This window comes from Cygnus atratus, chromosome 17 (assembly GCF_013377495.2).
Source record: "Cygnus atratus isolate AKBS03 ecotype Queensland, Australia chromosome 17, CAtr_DNAZoo_HiC_assembly, whole genome shotgun sequence".
In the NCBI taxonomy this organism is placed as follows: Eukaryota; Metazoa; Chordata; class Aves; order Anseriformes; family Anatidae; genus Cygnus; species Cygnus atratus.
In genome coordinates, this window is record NC_066378.1 from 4,603,781 (window position 1) to 4,626,742 (window position 22,962).

Here is a 22,962-nt window from a genome sequence, read left to right on the forward strand (position 1 = left end):
TCTTAAAAGAATTTCCTGCTTATTTGACTTCTCTAAATGTAGTTGTATAATAGATTGCTGTTAAAGCAGGGGCTCTTGTGTGTTTTTTAGGAGAAATGAATAAAGTTGGAGCTCTAGCTGGCACAGAAAACTTACCTAGTGTTACCTGCTAGCTTATGCTCTCCTACAGAAGTGAAGTAGGGGGTGTTTTAAGTGTCAAGAGGAATACGTGCTGATCTCACTGCATGTTTAAAAAGAAACAAGTGCAGCAGTTTCAGATCTCTTCAAGGACTAAGTCCTTGCAAAAGTAGTTGCTATTCAGCCTTGACTCTACTTTTCTTACTAGTTTTTGCAAAGCCAATAAGTAGTCCTATGCAAGCTGAATAATAGTTACACAAGTAGAAGAGTGCTGTGGAAGCTCATTCACTCATTCTAGAATGACTGCTTAGTTAGTAGGATAGTGGGCTCAGCATCTGCTCTGAGTTCTGGTACATGAGAGTTTCATTCCTTACACTTCACCCTGGCTGTTCAAGATCAGCCTTTCAACTACTGTTACAGCAGCCCCCCTCCAGCTGACAATGTATGCCTTTAGTGAGGTAAGGTACCTATCCACACAGCTGTAGACCAACCTAGTGAAGGTGAGGTTTTCTTGTGGAGATTCAGCTCAGACAAAGCTTCTAGCTTACATACGTGAACAATGCTCAACATTAGTGGAAGTGCAATTTCAAGAGCAGATGATACAGACAGCTGGTAGAATCGACTTTATTTACAGAATGTTACTGGGAAAGTGTCAAGTTAAAAAAGTATGAAAACAATCTTACAAGGACAAGCTGGTGATTGCATGTTTTACATAGATTGTTTTATGAACAATCACTAGAAAGTATGGGTGACCCCCAACAAATTCACATTAGAGACTGCAGCTTGCTATTTCTGTACAACATGGTCTCTGCTAGACTGAACCAAACCCACCACAGCATGCTGGCAATTGTTATAATACAGTCAAGTGATTTTTTTTTCCTGCTGCTGGTTTTGCATTCAGTGAGACTTAAGAAAGAGCAAGTCTGTGACAACTCTGGTTTTGCTTTCACCTTTTTTAAAAGAGCACAATGGCCTAAGTTCGATAGAAGACATGACAGCAGTACTAGACTTAACACAAGTGAGAAAGTGAAGTGAGGAACCATGCAGTAGAAGGATGGAAGAGAACGTTTAACTGTTCAGGAAAGTGAAACAGGCTTAAAAGGAACATAGTATTTTTAAAACCAAATATACACAGTAAGATCACAAAACTATCCCCTCCTCCCCCTTTCAAGCCGCAGAACAAGACTGCAAAGGCAAGTTTCACAGTAATTGCATCAGTAGATGCACACTAGACTTGGGACAGTTCTTGGAACTCCCCTCTACATGTAGAAGGGAAGGCAGTATAGAACATACCACAGCTATGACTGAGGAGTTGAAGGGTGAGGATTCAAAGGCTCCATTTTGATGACCTTTAGTAACTTGTCTGAAAGATTAAAACAAGGCAAATACTGCAGCTAAACAAGGACCAGCACCAGCCCTCTTGAAAGACCTATGCCCAGTAGGTACCTACAGTCTCTCTGCTTATGGCAGACACGAAGAGCTGGCTTTATCAGTACTGTAACAGGTCCCTTCCTCAAGGCCATTTGAAGACTAAACAATTCTCTCATGTGATGGCAAGAGTCACATGCACAAGGAATCAGACCTCTGTTATGCAGACAGCAAGATGTGGGCTTTTTACTTGGACACTAGCTACACTGAGTGCACAGTACGTGACAAAAGGATGTGTTTGAGGGAGACCTAGAGGAGATGAGCAGCAAGAAAAGGCAAAGCAACTTTATCCTGTTCACTCACACTTAGGATATGCAACTTTAATCTTAAAGAAAGTCCCACATGTACAATGGAGAAAGATCCAAACCATAGGCACAACTAAAGCTCAATTGTTATCAGCTACTCTTATGTACAGCTGTATAGATTCAAAAAAGCTATTCTATGTGTATATATACAAAAGATTGTTTATACATAAGTCTGTACACAAGGGTCTATACATTTAGTTTTCTGCAGGAACCCATAGCTGCTACCTCTACACTAGAGAATATCAGCACTTCATTCACATATCGTACAAAAACAAAAAATAGACACTTCCAGAATTAAACTGGCTTTGTCTTGCATCTAAATTTCTTCAGGCTTCACTATTCAAGCCATAATGGATCCTTTAGTCTTGATGCAGACATGAGACCAGGACAGGTGCCATGTGCTTTAGTCTCTCAAAAAGAAATTTTGCACAGAGTGCTAAAAATAAAAGCCCCAAAAAACAAAGAGGTGAAGTCCTGACTATGGACATTTTTATCCAGTCTAAAGAATCACAAGTGTCCCACCCAGTGGTCACTGTTCACTGCCGATATTCCAGTTCATCTACACTGATGACTTTGGATGGCATAGAAGGGAGAGGCTGCTGCAAGACATCCGAACCAAACCATTTTGCAAGGCCAATAGGAGAGCCGCTTCTCTGGCTGGGGCGATGGTCAAGCTGTGTGTGCCCATGAGATAATCCAGTCCGAGATGGCACATTCTGAGGGGTTGTTTGCACACCAGCAGGTGATCCCTGTGCTCCAGTGCCTGTGGAATGTAAAGCTATTTGAGGTGGAGTAATGAGTTCACCCAATGCTGAGATTTGCCCTAGAGCAACTATCTGCTAATGCATATTAGCATTCAGCACATAAGCTATGACTTTTACTCATTCTATTAGACCTGGGAAATCCAGACCCCAAGTCTTTATTCTCATCAGTACTCCCATAAACTGCCTGACACTGCCAGTTCTGGGCACAGTATCATGTAGGTTAACTGGAAAACCAGTATCAAAGAACATCTTACTTGAGGTAGGTGGGTGATCTTTCTCACCCAGCAAGGAAGGAAAGGCTGCACACATGCTGCAAAACGCAGATCCGTCAATAGCAACACATCTTGAAACTGAATGCTTCACTTGGACTTTCTTCTGGCATGAGAACCTGCAGTGGCCGAAACTACTCTGGCAATTTAGATATTCATAATCACTATTCTTGTGTAGGTATCAAAGTAGCCTCCTATTAGTCCAGCATACTGAGACAGGCCAACAAGTATACTAACTGGAACAGGCTTTTCAGCATTTTAAAAGTCACTCCTGTTTTATGTTTTAGCTTACCTGATCTTTGTAGTTGCTGTTGCATCATTGCTAGCTGCAAAGGTGTCCCAGAGCGTGGATTTAAGATGTGATGGCTGGCTGTTGGTAATGGATAAAAAGGTTGGCCAAGGATTGGAGCAGATATTCCCTGCAAGTGAGACAGATCCACTCCAGGAGGAAGCATACCTATTGAACAACAATGAGGAAGCTTCTTACTTAAGAGGCATAAGGACCTTGAAGCAAAACATTTATGTATTTAGATAAACAAGTAATAAATTCTAGCCTAAGAGTTTTGAAGTAATAGTTACTTATTACTGGCCATGTTTATCTGTGCTGTCCCTAACACAACTTGAGTCCAGTCAGGAATACGTATTAAAAGAAAAAGGTATGAATTACCTGCTTGCAGTATAGGAAGATGTTGCGGATGAACCCCCTGCGCCAGCATTCTCTGGACCAATCCTGGATGCAGTTGATGAGCAGGTCGCACAATTGGAACATGGGGAACAAGGGGTACTTGATGAACAGGACGGAGAAAAGGGCCTCCTGGTACTGGGGAGGCCATTGTAGGAGTCTTTCTGCCAGTTGATTTAGGCCTGTAGTCTTGCTCTTTGGTGCAACGATTTGCTTGAGTAAGAGGTGTGGAACATGCAGAGCGTTGCAGTGCAGGTAGTTTGGTACCTAAGGTGGGCAAAGTTTCTTGATCTGCATTCTCCACAGAACTAGACAGTAGGTTATCTGTAGCTAGAATTGAATACAACTATTATAGTCCGCAGCTAGAGATTGGATCTAATGAAAACTAAAGCTGATACCTGCATTTGATTGCTAGATTCATGAACTGGCTGAACTTATATACACATTTCCATTTTCAACAGGAAACTTCTGTCTCCTGGAATGTTTTGGCCAAATTATGTCAAAACAGAAGAAAAAATACACAGAAATCCCTTGATTGTAAGCTTAAATTATGACAATTAGCAACAATTCCACCTTTAACTCTTATTTCCCTCATACTTTGAGATTTTTGAACCAGCAGCATGTATGAGGCAGTCTCAAAGCAGACAGGAGGTACAAGGGATCCTCCCCAAATGAGACTATAACTTGGAGGTGGAGTTGTGCCAGGCATCCAGCCCTAAGTGGTTTTTCAGTGTAAACATGTGTCTGGGGATTAGCAGCAGCCTTCTACATCTGACATTTGCTTAGTAATATTTTGTACACTGAAGCGCCTCAAGAACATACTTCCAGACTATCTAGACCACTTAGGCCTAAAATATCTGAGAACTATCTGCTTCAAGTTGAGGTAGCAGTAATAGCTGGAATGCTAAAAGAAAAAAGTTAACGTCCTAATAGGAACTGCAAACTACCTCTCTGTTGCTGGTAGTACTGAAGTACAATGTCATGGCAACTGGGAACCTTAGTCTCACTGGGTCAGGCAATTGGTATTGAGCATTTCCTTTTTATAGCCACTTACATCAGTTAGGGTGACAAAATGCTTCCTTAATCTGCTACATTTAGAAGAGGTTAATTGGTCTCAGCTCTGATTGTTCAGTTAAGATGTCTCAAGAGGGCTATGAGTTGCTTGTATTCAATTACTGGTATAGAGAGAGATGGAAGTATTATTGTTAATATGCTTGTTCATCAAGACCAGTTGCAAACAAACAGTTTTGGTCCAGGCCTCTTAGTGTCACTACTGCTCACAAGTGAGGAAAAAATGAAAAAAATGGATCTAAACCCAACACTGCTGGAAGATTGCCCTGTTGAGCACATCTCCTTCATAGCTCTAACCCTTTTTATAGGCCCGTTTCTACACCCATTTCCACTCCACAAATCAAAAGCATCTTAAATTAGTGCAGGCATGTGTTGAAGCTCTTGAATTCTATTCCAAATCTCATGCATGTTATTTTAAAGCCATTACAATACCTTCATTTGGCCTCTGATTTTCATCTTTACCATCACTGACTTTCAGTTTCCCAGAAACTGGCTCCTCTTTGCTCTTCTCCTTGCTCTCATACATCTTGCGAATCACTGAGGTAGGTGTAAAGGAAGGAGACAACTGCAGAAAGAGTAAGAAGCCATGTCTTATTCCGTGCTGATTACTGAAGCCCCACTTTTAGTTATGGGACTCCAATTCTAGCATATCTTTTCCATTTAAAGCTCTTTTGAATTGGCTACTTCATGCACCCTTAACTTCACCTCATTTCATAGCTTTATTTTTATCATTTAAGCAATTCTCTCCATCTAATTTTTGCTGAAGACTAATGCCTTATTTGTATTAACTCAGGGATGACAAATCTATAGAAAACTACCACCTTATTTGCATTTTTTTCCCCCCACCAACACTACATAATTTTAATGGAAGCTACTCATTTGTTATACAAACTAAGTACTTCTATCTGATGGCCTAAGTTGGCCCTAAGTTGTAAGCACTTGATGAAATAGTTGGAAAACTTAGATCAAAGCAACATACCACTACATACCACTGAAGACATTGAGGCAACATTTTGGTTTTGCGGCTTTTTTTTGAAAGCAATCCTGAAGCTCTTAGGTAACATTTCAGCCTACAGACATTTAGGTGAGTCATTTCATACCTGTACTGAAGACCAGTGTTCTCTACAGTACCCACCCCAGCTTTCAGCTCGTCTTTTGAAAGCTTTGGTACCTAAGTATAGGTAATTTTCCCAGTTACCTTCCTTTGGTTTCAGAAGACTGGATTAAGGTAACAGTGAGGCTTCTTCAGTTCTAGATAACATACTAGTCAGAAAAGGCTATTTTCCAAAGTGAAGACATTCAGTTAAACATCAAGTGCCATTCTTGTATCACGTGGCCACTAAGATAATAAGAATATTAACCTTATATCCTTCTAAGGATTATGGTTGCTACAGTTAGTTACTGCAGACACCTTTACAGCTTTTCCTACAATCATTACACACTATGTACTGACCATGCTAGTAATGGATGCTGTAGGGGCTGGAGAAGACGCATTCCCTCTATGTCCTGGTGCCGGTGATTTAGTCATGCGCTGCTGCCTGTTAAAGAAAGGACAGGAAGTTGAGGTAGTTCTACTCTTGCCACAGAATGAAAGGCAGGATTGCTAAGAACCAATACAAGCTGAAATGAGACACTAGGTATGAGTATCTTATGAAAGAAAATACTTGAGATCAGTTCAAATACTTGAGGTCAGTTGACAAGGTGCCCTGTACATGTTGGAGATACTCACCTGTTTCTGTAGCCATCTCTGCTTTTGTCCATTTGTGGTTTACCAAAGCCATGCTGATAGAAGTTTGCTGCCTGTATGGCTAAGTCATGTGGTAATGCTAGTCCCTCTAAAGCAGCTTGCTGTATTTCCAAGGGACTCATCTGAAATGGAGATGTATTGAAAAAAGCTTAAGATTCTAAAGGCTTACCACTATGTCTTCACAAAACAACTGCCCACCAACAGCCGTTTCATTGACAGAGGATAGATGCTTCAAAAGGTCTTAAGGTACTCTAAGATGGGTCTAATGACAACGAGGTTTTGAGATGGTACTAAGACTCTGCACCCACATGCTCAGAGTTCACTAGAGCAAGCAAATGTAACATTATCTGCATATTGCAGAAACAAGACTATTCTAGACTTCAAAATGAAAGAAAAACAGATGAATACACATTAAGCAAAAAGCATTTAAATCTAACCTGGGCAGCAACTGGGCTCATGGGCTTCCTTACACCTGGAAACGGATCACCAAGCAATTGCTGAGAACCTTGTCCAAAACCTAATGAAAAATGTTCAGTTACGTTCAAAAGGACTAACAGATTCTCTCCCCTTCTCCCTCACACGCCCAGTATTGATATATACCCAAGTTAACCACTTTTACATTAAGGACTCCTTGTGAAAATTCTCAGCCTACCACTTAAGAATCTGCAGAGCTGTCTCTTCCCTGTCACTAGGAAGAGCAGAGAGGTTAGTAGTAGCCTTTTGTGATACAAGTGTCCAAGTTCTCTTCCTGTGGATTAACCCCAGCAGGCAGCTTAAACACCAGCTACTTGTTTGTGCACCCTCCCCACCTTCCCAGTCCCCCACAGGGCAGAGAAGAATGAAAGAATAAAGGCAGGAAAACTTGTGAGTCAAGATAAAAATTGTTTAGTAAGTAAAAGTAGAAGAGAAAGAACAAAAACAAAAAGGTAATCAGTCATCTACCTCCTACAAGTAGACCAATCCCCAGCCACTTCCCAAGCAAAAGACAGCTATCCTTCCTAAGCTCACTCTCTCCCTTTTTATTGCTGAGTATTACTTTATATGCCACAAAGCATCTCTGGTTAGTTTGGGTCATCTGCATAGTTGCCTCCCCACCCATTCTCTTGCACAAACACATCTCCCATCTAATCACTGGGGGTGCAGAGTGAGAACAGAGGAGGACTTAATACCGAAGACTGTTCAGCAATAGCTAAAATAGTGCATTATCAGCACTGGTTTGGTCACCTACCTAGAACAGTTATTTTTTTTTGTAGCAGCTAGTATGGTGCTATCTCAGACTAACCTGCTACGTCCTTGAAATCGGTTTCTTATACAGTAAGAACAATACTTCACACCAGAATTTACTAAGGTGTGGCTGAGAAACTTCTAAATTTTTGGAGATAAACTCAACATAAGAGACAAATGAGTGTATGTGCAATATAACATCTTAAAAGGCAGACACTGACCTAGTTGCCCAACAACTGCCAGTAAGTTTGTTCTGTGAAGTAGTATTTAAAGCTAACTCAAGTCTTTAAAAAAATAGAATTTTTTGCAAGAAATCTCACCAATGGGTGAAGATATTCTGTGACGCAGGTAATCTGCTGAAGCAGCTCGAGTTGGAAACACAGGTGGAATAGGAGGAGAAGGTGCTCTTTGTCCCAGTAAAGAGGCTCCAGGTTCCAATCCACTTATCAGGCCACTTAAGACATTTGATGAAGCTGGTCTGGTAATAGGTGGGCCAAGAAGTTCCTAAGAATATGTAATGAAAGTGTTCAGAATATGACCAGTTTACGCAAAAGAGTTCATTTTACTAGACCATATGCTATGCTATTTATAGCAAGTTAGAAACAGACAAGGTTGACCTACACAACTAGACAAGTTCTGGAATCCCCTTAGAATTAGGCATTAGCCAAGTTATTCATTTTCTAGTTGTAATTGTGGAAAATAGCATCACAAGACAGAAATTCAGTCGCATTTTAGCTCTGTGAATAGGCCTCTCCTCTAACAGGGAGAGAAGTCTGACTACTGATCTTGTAATTGCCTTCAATATCTCAAACTACCTTAAAACTATTTAAAAACTATTTAAAAGCATATCAATGAGAAATACCTGTAAAATATTTTTTGACAGAGGCTGGCCTGGCATCTCTGGAGGTGACATTAAGTGGCTGTCAAGGCTCTGCTAAGGAAATGAAAACATTATAAGCTATAGATATGACAAGCATCATACAAATAAAAAGACAGGTCACACATTTCATCTGCCAAATAAAATGCCAGCAAAGTTAAGGGCTGAGCCAGCTCACTGATCTTCCCTAATCAAGGCAATGCTTAGTGCTAGACTGCATGCAAGTAGTTCAATGTGCATTGTTTAAGTTTGGCTTGTGAGAAATCTGCATTCTTCACTATCTTTCAGTAAAGGAGGATGAAGCTAACAATTCCTTGGATATAGTTCAACAGAAAAAAAAAGATGCTTTAGACTTTTTAGACTTAGATGTTAGAAAAAAGTATTTTATAGTGCCAGAAGCAGCTATTGGTAGCTTCTGGGTCAAGCACATTGTTTAGGCAGCTTGTGGCAAGATGAATTTCATGCTGCAATCTCTCAGTCTAAAGCTGAGCATCATCCGTTTAATACTAGTCTTCAAACTAACAATTTCAGTATTCAGTTTAATTTTTATTCTTAAACATTTTAAAGCCCAGTTTAGAGTATTAGTTTGTACACTGACATACCTCTTAAAACAAAAGCCACTAAAGCAAGACAGAGCTTCTGGTAAGTGTAAGTTATACCTACACTAAACTATTTTAACAGACACTCCTTTTAATACCAGCGTAGAGGCAACCAGCACTAGCAAGTCTTCTATGAAGACTTCTATAGAGAATAGACTGATTCCTATTATATGTAGACAGTACCTCTTCTACAGAGATTTGTTTTTATTAAAAAAGGCTCAGGCAGGATGAGTTCAAGCATAGGAGATCTTGGACACTAATCAAAGAGTCCTCTACAGCAGAGAATCTTTTCTTCATACAGAATCTTTTATGTGGGGGACAAGCATTTATAGTCTTCAAATATTAAGCAACTAGATACTCGCACTGGTCCACATTCAAGAAACCAATTATTAGACTTCTCACACAGAATTAAGAGTTCTGGGGCTTTCAGAAACTTCATATGGAATATTAACACAGAATAAACCCCGTGAACCCTGAAATGAAGAAAATTTCCTTTGGCTAGGGAAAATGACCAAAGCACTTCTGTTTTATCATTGCTTTCTTCCCCCTCCAACCAACATTCTAAATGTGAATTACTATTTAAAACCATGCCACTGGATCCAATCAAGCCAACACATTATCAGAAGCATCATGTAAGAGGTTTTCAGTTTGTATCCTGTGTCTTAGCACAGATCCATTTACAGTTGAGCAGAACCAGCTGTTACTTACATTGACTTTGGGCTGTGAAGGTAGAGTCCCACTTGCCTTCATGCTACTGACTAGTTTGTTAAAGGCAGTCATATCACCATCTTTCTTGATCTGTCTGGAGCCTGCTATGTTCAATGGTTCCTCCACTTGCTCTGCCATAAACGGAGTAGCAATTTTTCCTTCCTGATCAACTTTCAGGCCTTTAAGCCCAGCTTCAACTTCTTCCACTGAAAGTACTACTCCTGAATGTGCTGGGAAATACAGAAATACTGGTAAACCACAGCCCTGTTTAAAAATAAGTTTTAGTTCTTGTACAGGTGTTGAGTACAAGCTGTTCGAAAACAAGGTAATAGCCAAAGCCTTTTCTGATATTCATACCAACTGTCAAACTATGTCTTACCACTGTTTAGACAGACATCCTCATACTTACATTAGAAGTATCGTCATGCACATATCAGGGCATGCAAGACCACAAGAATCTATTTACATTTCAACTGATTAAGTTTTCATTACCTTTCATTTATCCTGTGAGATATATACACAATTACTACATTTGACAGCTTATTAGGATTTCATCTCCTTTTAACAGAGAATATTCATCTGAAAGTGCCCTAATTAAGTACAACTTTCTGAATTAATCTTACAGTTCAGGAAACCAGATGGTCTTACAGCCACAATGTAAGTGATGTCAAGCTGCCTGAAGCCATCATAGGTACAGATAATACATACCTGGAAAAATCAGGATGCTTTGGAAAAATCAGTTGCACACATACTTTGGTGTGCATAAAGTTTGAAGTAATTTTTTTCCCCAAAGTTAGAGCCATTATAGAAAGACAGCATAATTGGTACAAGTATTAATAAGCAGTACTTATCCTGTGTATGTATGCATACATACAAATTGATATCAGTGCCTGACATCAAGGTTAGACAAGTGTTATGGACCAGTTTGTTTGGCACAAGGTATGACACCTTAAGAGAAAAGAGATAGAAGCATGCTATGGGTTGCTGTAGCAGATGCTGATCCAAAGAAACAAGACTTACTGGAAATTTGGTCAAGATGGTGAGAAAAAAGAAACAATGATTCAGACATGCAGTATGGAACATAAGAAGTATGTTGGTGGAGAGGAATTGGCCTAGAAACTCCATAATACTTGAAGAACATTTTATGGGAATATTTAATGCACAACAGGTACTTTTAGAGAGTGAATAGAAGCTTCCCCATAGTTCTGTTCTTTCATCCTTGTTTTGCGAGGATCAAAATTTAGGAAGTTTTTAGTAGGAAAGTCAGACCAAGCAGAACATAGAAAAGACTTGTAGCTTGATTTAAGTCAAATTAAGGAAAACTTTTCCATGTATTAAAACAATTCCTATCCCCAAAATGGATGCTTAGGAATATTTGCAGTTCTTGGATGATTTCATACCCTGTCTCTTCACGCAAATCATGGAATAGCATTACATTTTGTGCAGTCCATTTCACATGGCAATACATGCTGCTTGCCAAAGAAGAAACTAACATGGAATTAGACCTTGAGATTTCAAAAAGAACATGCATTTTATTTTATTTTTTTTTTTTACCATCCATGCATGCTACAGTCTCAAACATGCAAGTCCCTGACTTGGAGGTGCCCTTCAATAAAGTTTAAAGTCAACCCTGAACTCACTTTAGAACAGCAAATGCCAGCAGAAGTGAATTCTAACAGAAGAAGTTCCCTGTAATTCCATGATTCTATTCAAGTTAACATAACGGAGACAAATCTGTTCCTGTTTTAGCTCTGTTTATTTACTAGAACACTGAATCAGTGATCTGCTTGCTGTTCAAGTACTAGCAAAAGTCTTGAGAAGCTTAATTTTACAGTGCACACTTAAAAATACTGATACCCTCAAGTGATTGTTCATCTTTTTAGATACTGATACTTAATGGATGTGATCCATTATAGATGCTTGCAAGAATGACTTAAAATGCAAGTTTTTGATTAACCAAAGTTTAGATACCCCAGTTTCAGAACTGATATTACCAGTCTCCAATAGGAAAAAAATACATAAAGGCCAGAGACAACACTGGAAACTCGGCTCAAGACTTGTATCATAACTTACGATCATAACTGGCCAGTAAAATGGTTTGATAGCATCCTGATGTCATCCCGTGAGTAGGATGAAAAGAATTAGTGATGATAGTGACTTAGCTGAGACTTGCTGAGTATTTGGTGATCTATAGCGTCAGTAAATATATTCTGCTTCCTACTTCTGGACTCGACAGTAGATGTTTCCAGAATATCAAGCCTCTTGGTTTGAGATACTGTACAACAAGAACTCCACAATATCTGAAGAGGCACTTACTGCTCTCTCTAAGCTTTTCCTTGTTGGCTGAAAGACTTGAGAGAAGAGGTTTTAAGTCCACTTTGGCTTTCTGTAGCATTTCTAGGATGTCCACTTTGTTTTCAGAGTGGTCTTCCAATGGAATGGGAGCAAAGTAGTTTCCAGAGTTCTGGCCAGGGGAGAGAATGGCTTGCTCTAGACCTGAAACAGCAAAACCAGGAGCACTGCCACATCAGTTTACCAACCCAATGTCTCAAGATGAACATACACTGGTAACCAAGTTCAATATGTCAATGAGATGTTATGCCTTACATCCCCTGCCCGAGATCGGCTGGAGAGTCATCATGAGCATGACAAGAATATTTACAAAAAAGAACTTATAGCTGTTTACTCTAGGAGCTTCCAAAAGAAAATCACGTTTGAACTGTGGGAGAATTCACTATCCTAAAGCTCTATCTGCCATGTTCTTATTAAAGAAATAGGAAGGAAGATGGAAGAAGAATATCTGACCTTGCATTGTCCTATAGTCTTACCTGCCAGCCTCTCCAGTTCCTCATGTGGTGTAGATCTCAAGCTACTTGACCGACTTCCAGAACGACTAGGATTAGAAAACCACCTGCTGAACCTGCTGGCAGACACTGAACCTTCCCCCAGCACGTCTTCTATCATCTAGATTAGGGGAAAAATAACAAAAGCAAGATCAGAAAGATCTTTGAGAAGCTTTACTGTGAAACCAAGATATAACTGCTATAGACAACTATATTGTGCTCTTGGGGTTTATAAGCTTTGAACTGCTTTTTCCTTCCCAAATATAGTAGTAACATTTGTTTAACTAGTGTTGGCAAAACCCATCGTACATCCTCTATAGTTTTAATCTGAAAAAAATCTTTGGTATAACTGAAACAGTAGAGCATCTAACAACTACAACTATGACATTTTAAAGTGGACATGTGAAAAAAGCAGGGAGCATTTGCCTCAAGAAATAGAGCAAATTATAACAGCCTAGTAATTCTGAAAGTCAAATGACTAGATAGGGACTAAGACTGGTCCTTATCACTATACACAAGTCAGTCTTAATTAGCTGAGCTTTCTGCAACCATGATTCAATTCAGTTCCAGCATGGTCAAAGGACAGTGCCTTGAATGCAGTGCAGAGACTTCTCCCCAGCTTGGGAGTATCCCCCAAGGGGTGAGGTAGAAGGCCAGCAGCTAAGAGCTACCTGCTTGCACTTCACATGCTGAACCACTCTGACTAAAGGGGTTGCATTCTTCAAGCCAATGGAGCCTGCACCATCTTAGCGGCAGCCAGAACCCTCTCCCTTCAGGCTGACCCAAGTTCACTGAACAGTACTCAATTGAGCTGGTCTATCAGAAGTCACTACCACACATAATGACTGTTTGCTTCTTCACTAGTAACTACAAGTGCTTCAAGAGCAGTGCATTCTACGATTTAAGTTAAAGTAGAACTTGGCCTACCTTGCAAGAGACTCCAGTTAAAAGTTTGCTCATGGGCCCAAGTGCACTTTCACCATACAGCATGTTTACTTTAAGCTATATACAAGAATAACAGTTTCTCTTCCAGACCATCTGCTTTCCCTAATAAATAGTGTTGAGCATCACTTGTTTAACAGCAAAAAAAGACAAGATAGTATTGACCCATTTCATTTTGATGAAAAAATCTGTCTAAGATGCTGATTTGGGGTCTTTATTTCTCCTTTCTTTTGGTTACCACTAATCAGCTTGTTTGCCTCTCACACTTCCTTTGGAGATGGAGCTTGTCTCAGAGATAATGTTTGGAAGTAACACCCTCATGATTCAGAACTAAATTTTTGGAAGTTGATTTTAGACTTCCACACTGCATTAAGCAACTTTCAAAGCAAGAAGTTTTTGCTACCACTGAATACAACAGAAGTCAGAACTGTTTCTCACAAGTACACCAGTTAAAAAAAACTCACCGAAGCCAGGCCAGGAACACTTTTATCCAAGTTAAAAAACTCATTGAAGTCAAACTCTCCTGGAGCTGGTTCTTGTAAGACAGCTTCCCTAGGAACTTCTTGATCTGCTGGAGTTTCATTGGCAATGACAGTTTGCACTTCATCTTCTTCTGCCACTCCACCATTGCATTCAATCCCTTAAAAAGAAAAATCAAATAATTGCTGAGTCACTGAACTTAACTATTTCCTGTAGGAAGAGTGCCTAACAGGCAATACACTTGCCTAGGAACTACAAACATAGGACCAAAGTAGTTTAGCCACCTATGGGATACTTCCTCAGCAGTTATATATCAGTTGGGTCACCTAATCTTGAGAAATAAGGCATAGAGAGCAATGAGGTTTCTTCCTGATAAGAATGAACACTGTGCTGATCTCTTTGCCCTGGTAACCAATGACAGGATGCATGGAATAGCACAAAGAATCACAAAGCTGAGGTTCAGACTGGACATTACAGAAAAACTTCACCATGAGGGTGGCCAAACACTGAAACAGGCTTCCTACAGAGGTGGTTGATGCCCTGTACCTGCTAGTGTTCATGGCATTTGGATAACTCTTGTTAATGTGCTTAACTTTCGGTTAGCCCTGAAGTTGTGAGGCGGTTAGACTAGATGATTTTTGAAGGTCTCTTCCAGCTGAAAAATTCTGTAAAACACTGGCTGCAGCCTACTACAACAGTAACTACAATCCACTAGATCTCAGGTGGAGAGCTTCTAGTCTGTAACTAAGACTACCTACTTCAAAACATGAAAGTGAGGATTACAGCTGAACCAGTAATTAACCATCCTGATCAACCAAGGAAAGTACATAGGACAGATCAGATGTTATCACACTAAGCAGGCAAACAGATACAGCTGTCACAGCATGTTAATAGCTGCAGCTGTTTTTCTTGACATATCCTTGGCAGCTCCTACTTTCTTCCGAGAAACCCCAGAAACCAGTCTCCCTGGAAGCTGGTACTTGACATGAGCTTCCTTAATATTATGAAGATATGACAAGTATTACTCCTAATCCACCAGCAGGAGCAGAGTGCATACAAAGGCTTACAAAGCTCACACAGGTGCTGCAAGAGAACTGTAACATGACTACAAACCTAGTGTGAAACTGTATTTACTTAAGTAAAATGTAGTACAGTTTAAATCCAAATAGTTTATTTTGCCCACCTGTGGAATTTCTAGCATTAAGAAACGATCTCTCTAGCCTCAGTCAAGCTTTACTACAGCAATAACAGTAGACTTGTGAAGTCCAATGACCACCAAGAACTTCAGATAGTCTCCAAATTCAGCTTGAAGTTATCTAACTGGCAGTGGTACAGCTGTACGTCCAGCCCAGCATTCCTAATGCAAGTATTGCCGCAAGAAAAAAATATTAAGTATCTCAAAGAGTTCACTTGGTTTAAACCAAAAGTCTTTAGCAGCCAACTGAATACGGAAGTGAACAAAGCCTTATTAGTAGTTTATGAACTCCTGATATCACTCAATACCCATACAATTTTTTCCCCCCAGCTTCTCAGCTCTGCCTTTCAGATTGCAGACACCTTTAAGTGATCCAATATTATTTCCTAACAAAAAGATCACTCACAGGTCTTGTCTTTTGCTTCAGGATGATCAAAAGCTATGCAAGTTTAAGACAGAGGTTGGTAAACTGCATTGTTCTTGACACTTGCCTCGGATGTATCACAGAATCACCCCTATATCCAGCAATACTACCAGACAAGCAAAGCTTCTGTTAAGTTTGCCATTACCTTCTTTTAGCGAGGCTGTGCGTCGTCTTGTACGTTTTCTCCCTTTGTGATCTTCCTCCAAAATTTTATCATCAAAGCCTGTGAGCTCAATGGTTTCAGACTGACTTGTAGGACCAGCAGAGAACCACTCAGGTTCCTCTTCCGTATAAGAGTCATTCCGTCTCCGCTCCCCAAAGACACGTTTGCTGTCACCAAATTCCCTCTGAAGTGGAATATTAAAAATATTAACCATTAAATGCAGTTTCATAACATTCTTCCCTGACCTCCAAAGCAAACACCACCTTACATACTTTAAGGTGAGCATTCAACATGCTCAGTAAGCATTTCAATTTTAAGCTTCAGTGTTATAAAGCAGAAATTTAACTAAAGGTTTTGTGTTTGTTTTCAGAAAAAGAATGGCTTAAATCATGAAAAGCTTCCATCTGCTGAAGCTAAGGACAGTGCTTGCTGACAACAGCTAGGTCAAGAACCATGAATTATTAGACTACATAATATCTAATAAATCTAGCACGAGGTTTGCAGGATAACTGTGGAACATCCAATTCTGTATAATCTGTCAGAAGGATTGAAAACTGTTTTTTGAAGCTCTGAGTGCTCACCCTTTGGACCATATAACAGTGCTTCTAAGAAGAAATAGTCTATTTGTGTGGAACACTTTACTGTAATGCAGTTAATCTGGCTCTGTTGTTTTTAGTGTGGAGTGTCCAAAAACTGATTTAATATGTAATCAGGAAAAGAGAAAACAAACCCTGAAGCGTTTATCTTTGTAGTCCCTCTCACGATCTCTGTCTCTTGCATCTCTAGAATCACGTATGTCTTTTTCACCACCCCGGTGGTCTTTATCAAAGTTGCGAGAAGAGATAATTCTTCCACTGCCAATCCTCCGGCCACCAATAACACGGACACCATCATTTTCTTTTTCTAATGGGCTGCCTGATCGACGTGAGCTAACAGCTGCAGTTACATGACAGCCACCTCCAAAGCTTCGCCTTTGTGGACTTAAGACTACATCCAAGTCATCTTCTTTCACTCGCTCTCTTGGATCTACAAATCAAAGATCACAGAAAGACCAGCTATTAGGTAAACACAGGCTAGTTATCAGTAGAATAGCCTTCCACCCCACAATCTTGCTGCTAGCCCAGAACTTTTTGAAAAAAAATACATGTGATTTATTTCTGTGAGGCTAATTGAGCCAGACACCACAGAAAAAATGAACATTAGTTGGATACTAAGGAATCATTGCTCTGTCACGTCGGAAGTACATGCTTGTTCCCACCTAGACCTCCTAAGTACTTAATATTGAAGCACAGGGAAGTAACCCCCTGCAATTGCACAACTATGTGTAGTTACTACTATATAGCAAGAATAGTATGATGTAACAACTGGCTGCTATGTTTATCTTAGATAGGTTACCAGAATACTGGGAACAAGGTTATACTGAGAACCACCAAGATTTCCTTGATACTTATTTTATGTAATTAATTTTCAGACTGTTCTGTCTCATTTATGTTATCCCCAGTGAAAGGTTTTGTCAAGAGCTTACATTTGATTTGGAGTCCCGTACTGTAAGAATGCACTTACCTACTATCCTACGCATAAGAGAAGTCCGATCTGAATCCAAATCTTTTTTAAAGCTTTCCACTGGTGAAGTTCTTCCTGAAGTTGGATATAAAGATGCATGCCACTTCTCTGGATCCCAGACACCATCACTATGAAAATAAAGTTGCAAGATTGTCTACTACTCGTAATGTAATAATTCTTATTACTATTGCTGCTGAAAACCAGAATTTACTCACTAGCAATTGGTACGAATGAGATGCATCTCTCATATCCAGCTTCTAAATCTTTGACTTATTACACTTTATGACCTCATATATGGTATTCTGGATCATTTTTGTAAGCATAAGGAAGTATATGGTATATATCGGATCATAGAAGGGACAACATATGTTGTCCCACTAGGTATCAGTGAAGTTTGCCTGGTACACTGATAAAAATAACTCAAGTAGATCAAGTGTCTCTGTTCTTAGGCATTCTGAAGGTTCTCCTACTTGTACAATAAAACTTGATATTATAGATCCTGCTGTTTATCAAACTTTGAATCTCAAGCCTAGAACATTCATTTTCATTTTTAGATGGGGCAAATGGTCAACATGGAAGAGTAATCCATCAAGCAAGTCAGCTTGTTAAAACAAGCCCATTAGTGCTACGTATCCATCTATATTCTTAGTAGCATTTTTACTAAAACTGAAGACAGCACTAAAACCATGCTGAAGCACGGATTTTGCAGGCTTGCAAGATTTGTATTGTGTGAAGTTACTTTCTGCTGGATCTTGTTACAATTTTTTCAAAACACAACATCCCCTGAAGTACTCAGTTTTTTCTACTAGATCAGTACTTGTGAAAATAGTATACTTGCATCAAAAATCAGTAACTTCTCAGCTAAGAACTTCTTGCTATTTAAACTTCTGTTTTAGAATAGATGGCTATAGTTTTTTTGTATAATCAAGAAAATACCTGTCATATTTTTCAGAAAGACAAGAAGGTCTTTGCTTAGAGTAGGGACGCTCTTTAATATCCAGCAGTTCCTCCTAGAAGAAGGAAGAAGTTAGCTCCAGTTCTCACCCGGACAAGATTCAAGTAACCCAAAATATGTTCCAGACTGCCCTTTCAATCTAGTTTTACAACCCAAGATTCTCAACATGTTTTTATTTCCTGTTAAATACTACAGTGAAAAGTTGACAATAGACAGTTTATTATTCAGTTCTTTTACCAGCGGCCACTGAACAAACCATTTCAGAGGATTTAGTAATCCATTAATCAGAACTATAGATCCTACCTCCCATTTCTTCTACCTACAACACTGGAGACAATGTAATGGCTGTTTGGGAATCAAGAATGAGACTAAGCTATAACACTAATACTTTACAGAACAAGTTATTGACTCATATCAACACAGAAGAAATATTTGAGTGATTCAAATGTCAAAGGAATTTTACTGGTGAAACATTCAAAGAGTTAACCCAAGTATTTAGATTTTTTTGTGAAAGCATTTATACAAGTCTGTATAGGACTTCCAGAAACAGATCTTAAGCTTAGTTGTAAGTAGTTTAGCACCAAAACAAAGTGTCTGAAAGACTCTAAAAGTTAGTTTCTGAAGAAAATACGAAAACCAAAAAGCAGTCTTAAGCGACAAGTCAGTAGGACAGTACTGCTAGGCACTGCCACTACAAGTGATTCACATTTTCCTCCCATGTCTACTCCATATTACATGAAGAATCAAGTCTGCTTTTAATCTAAGGAACATGAACTCTTAATATTCACACTTATTTGAAGCACTAAGTCTTACTAGGTCAGGTTCAATCCTCATTAACACTTGAGAGGCTGCTCACATCATACATGTTTACTTCCCCATTTCCCTCTAATTCAGCTTAGAAGTTGATATTGGAGCTAGTAAATTTAAGACAGTTTAAGACAGCACTGAACATAGCAATCTTCATTCCATCTAAGATTCAGGTAGTAAAAAACGCATTACACAACAGCAGTTGCTGAAGTAGATCTGGAAATTCCAGCCAAGCTTGCCATTTCTGACCATCACCCAATTCCAAAATATCACATACAGCCACTCTACCCAACACCAAATTGGTGCTGAATGATTATTTCAGTTTTCCACTTTCTGCCAGCTTCCAAATCTAGTCCTTAGTTTACTATTGCACACTCATACTAATTATTTAACGTAGGCTAGCAATTTACTATCTAACTGCAGTTTGCCACATTTAAAAAGCATTGTAACAGTGTGATCATCAATTCTTTACTGACTTATAAACTTGGTTGCAAAGATGCACATTTCTAATTAAATTTACTGATCTTCCTTACACTACCTTTCTTCAATCTGCCTCACTCCTGGCTATACTGAACTGATTCAGAGCTGTACAAAAATTGGTGGGAAGCAGGAAGGATAATGAGATCCTAACAGCAGATAACACATCAGCCAAACAGAAGAAGGGAATCTCTCTACCATTCTCCTGAGAACACACTATTTGAACAAGAGCTTTCGCATCATTATCTCTGTGCAACTAAAATCAGTTCACTAGCTACATGAACTTGATACTTGAAATATTCCAGGTGCAGCTTGGTAGCTGAACAACACCTTAACATGCACATATATTTCCTCCCTGCCTCCAGCATCACCCACTACTAGTCTTCCGCAAAAAAAAAAAAATCTGTTTTCTTAACAAGATCAGACAGCCAGGACAGCAAATGTTTAAAGAAAAAGACTGGCCTTCCTGCCCACAGTCTCCCAAAATAAACCTTGATGTACAAGGAACATCAACCTTGTAACATTATCACATAAGCATTAACAGCACTGTCCATTACCAGACTTGGAAATTTACTATTTTGTTGGCCATGAGAGGGAGTCCAAAGACTTCCAATCAGAATTTATTGCAGCTTTCCTATTGAAGTGAAGAGTTTGAATTGTTTCTTGGCTTTCATTTATGAGCTGTGCACCCTTGGAGCAACAGCTTCCAAAGAGCTAGAAGAAATAGAGCTTGGAATACAGAACATTTTCTTATAAGAGTAAATTAATGTCACTACCACAGCATGGTTTATTTTGTTTCTTCTGTTCTGCTTTTTTCCTTTTTCTTTTTCTAATTCTCAGTACTACTTTTAAGATGGTGGAAGAAAGGGATTTTTAGCTGTTAAACAGTTTTATTCAAGCAGTTTACAAGGATTCGGCGTGAGCCAGTTGTTATCCTACCAGTAGTAAGTTAATATAAATTGTTAAAGGAACTCAGTCCCCACTCCAAACCAGCAGTACATGTCCTGAAGCAGTGTTCCTCCCACCCTTAAATGGTATGAAATTGGAACATGTGAAAGTGGCTTATGATGTTGATTACATGATCAGGTGTATTTAAGTTGTTATGCTTAAGAAAGTGTCTTAATATGATTCATACTTTAATAGATTGGTTTCTAGTGTTTCTTCATTTGCAACTCCTTGGAAACCAATAGCTAAAGGAGATCTTTATTAGAGCCTTCTGACACTAATTCTCCAGCTTTTATCGTGATCAGAACTACAGGCACTAAATTAACAGTTACTAAATCTACAACTGCATCAGTTCCTTTGTACAATTACCACCAGTACTAACTGAATACAGACCAAAAAGCAGTCAGAATTTGAAGCTGCACTCCTCTTGGGAAGAGTTGAGCAATACTAAGTAAGGACAGATACTGATTTTTCCAACAGTAAAAGTTTAAAGACATCACCTCTCCTCCATTTCAGGGTTAGCTGAAAGTTCAGAACCATATTACACATTGCATCTTAGAAAGCTAAGATGCACACCTTTTCTAAGAAAAGGGAGAGAGTTGGAGAGGCATGCTATTCCCACATAAGTTTCGCCTGTTCCAAAGTACTTAGCTTATTGTTGATGTCTAGTCAAAATAAGCTAGCCCTGCTATCTCAGCAGAACAAAGTCACAATGATATTTTTTTCTTAAAAAAACGACCTACTAGGACACCAACAGTTCAGAATTCCTCAAGCAAGATAACACAATCAGCAACAACACAGTTTCATTCTGTTCCACGTTTCAAGCCATTTGTTGTAACATGTCTTAATAGATTTCTACACAAAGCAATAACCACCTGTTCCCACAGCTTGCAGCAACAGGGAAGTCCACCACCATTAAAGAGTTTTCTAAAACCATGCTTCAGCAAACAAAATTTGAATTTTAAATACCACAGAATATCAAAATTCCTCAGGGCTGAAAGCATCTTTATTTGCAAGTTACTTACTTAAGTATATGCATGAGGAGAAAAACAATAATTATCACAGCTAAACTACAGCACCTGTGTTATGGTTTTTAACATTAAGGACTGGTTGGATTCATCGGTGCTTAGGCTTCCAACACTCAAATATGTACAACTTTAAGACTATGAAAAGCATCTCAGACACATACTAAAGCTGCTTATAAGATCTGGTGTGCTATATGTTCCAAGGAAGTGGCATCTACTTTAAGGAAATATTTTGGTCAGCTTCTTAAAGGAACACTGCTGAAAGTAGAACTAATACTATGAAATGCAAGTGCTCAGGAAAGCTTGTAGAACAACATACTTCAGCTGCTATCACAACCTCCCAAGCACATGCTCTGAGGTGCTTGGCTATTAAAGTGAGGTGGTGGGAAGCAAAAGCATATCAAGGACAGGGTTGTACAGCTATATCACATTTAACAGGTTGCTCATTTTACGTTATCTGGCAAATCCTAATCTGTGCAAAGGCTTCTTAGAATTCACCTTACTGCTCCCACCTCACAGAAACCTCTACTCCCCCTTTACTTCTGAGGCCAACAGCTCCGTGTACATCTCTTAGAAGAAAAGAGAGAAACAGCTTACTTTTGTGTAACGATGCGGGTATTTTGTCGCAGTTCTGTTCAACTCCAGGAAAGCATCACCATTTTCAGCTTCCGTTGTGCCTCCTTTTTTATCCATGGCTACTTCCAAGCCTTTGACCATGGACCTAATTAAACCAAACAAACCATCAGGCTGAAACACACACTTCTAGCAGGCACACTTTTTTTCCAGTTCACGATTATTTTAAGCACTTAGACGCACCGAATAAACACCCCCCCCCCCCAATCTGTAGCTGCACCCCCTACAACATTTACCGCGCTCCCAGAGCCCAGCCCAGCCCTGCCCCACGGCCCAGCGGCGTTAACAGCACGAAGATCCCGGGGAGGAGGCACAAAAGCACCCGGGACACCGGAGCAGCGGCCCCCCAGCGGGGGCAGCGCGGCCCAGGCCCTATCCCGGGACAGCGGCGCGGGCAGGTGACTCAGCGGATCCTCACCTGCCGCGTCCCGGGGCCGTCCCCCCACTCCTCACCGCGCCGGGCCTCCCGACGGCAGCTCCCCTCCGCTCCAGGCCTCAGCGCCGCCCGCGGCGTTTCCTGCTCCCGGCCACCGGCTCCGCTCCCCCCCTCACGCAGCCCGGCGGCGCCGTGCTCGCTCCCCACCCCCCTTCCTTCCTCCTCCTCCTCCTCCACCTCAGGCGCCCCGGGCCGGCGCCGTCCTCCCGCCCGCCTCCGCTCCGCTCCGCTCCCCTCACGCGGCCGCGGCCCCGGCCCCTCGCGCGCCCTCTCAGCTCCTCGC

General features: G+C 40.1%; 1 protein-coding gene across 6 annotated transcripts; it reads right to left on the bottom strand.

Annotated features, from left to right (window-relative positions):
- Positions 1-725: 725 nt before the first annotated feature.
- On the bottom strand, positions 726-22,769 carry EIF4ENIF1 (eukaryotic translation initiation factor 4E nuclear import factor 1). 6 transcript variants are annotated; one of them, XM_035556828.1, is made up of 19 exons: positions 22,662-22,769; positions 22,208-22,331; positions 18,338-18,411; positions 17,402-17,529; positions 16,569-16,864; positions 15,821-16,022; positions 14,041-14,216; positions 12,620-12,755; positions 12,108-12,287; positions 9,792-10,021; positions 8,470-8,538; positions 7,928-8,111; positions 6,821-6,900; positions 6,366-6,505; positions 6,090-6,174; positions 5,069-5,201; positions 3,551-3,832; positions 3,176-3,340; positions 726-2,613 (listed from the first exon to the last, which is right to left on the bottom strand). In XM_035556828.1, exons 2-19 carry the CDS (start codon positions 22,325-22,327, stop codon positions 2,387-2,389), a joined length of 2,907 nt encoding a protein of 968 aa, XP_035412721.1. In that variant the 5' UTR covers positions 22,328-22,331; positions 22,662-22,769; the 3' UTR covers positions 726-2,386. The 6 variants fall into 6 exon arrangements, with proteins under 6 accessions (XP_035412721.1, XP_035412719.1, XP_035412720.1 ...); XM_035556826.1 differs by having other exon boundaries at positions 3,551-3,895; XM_035556827.1 differs by having other exon boundaries at positions 8,470-8,541.
- Between the last annotated feature and the right edge of the window lie 193 nt (positions 22,770-22,962).

Coding starts and splice junctions, on each gene's coding strand:
- EIF4ENIF1 (XM_035556824.1), bottom strand. CDS start 22,327: ATGGTCAAAGGCTTGGAAGTAGCCATGGATAAAAAAGGAGGCACAACG. Junction 12,288..12,619: donor GGAACTGGAGAGGCTGGCAG/GTAAGACTATAG, acceptor TTGCTGTTTCAG/GTCTAGAGCAAGCCATTCTC. Junction 10,022..12,107: donor GGAAAAGCTTAGAGAGAGCA/GTAAGTGCCTCT, acceptor TGTATTTCCCAG/CACATTCAGGAGTAGTACTT.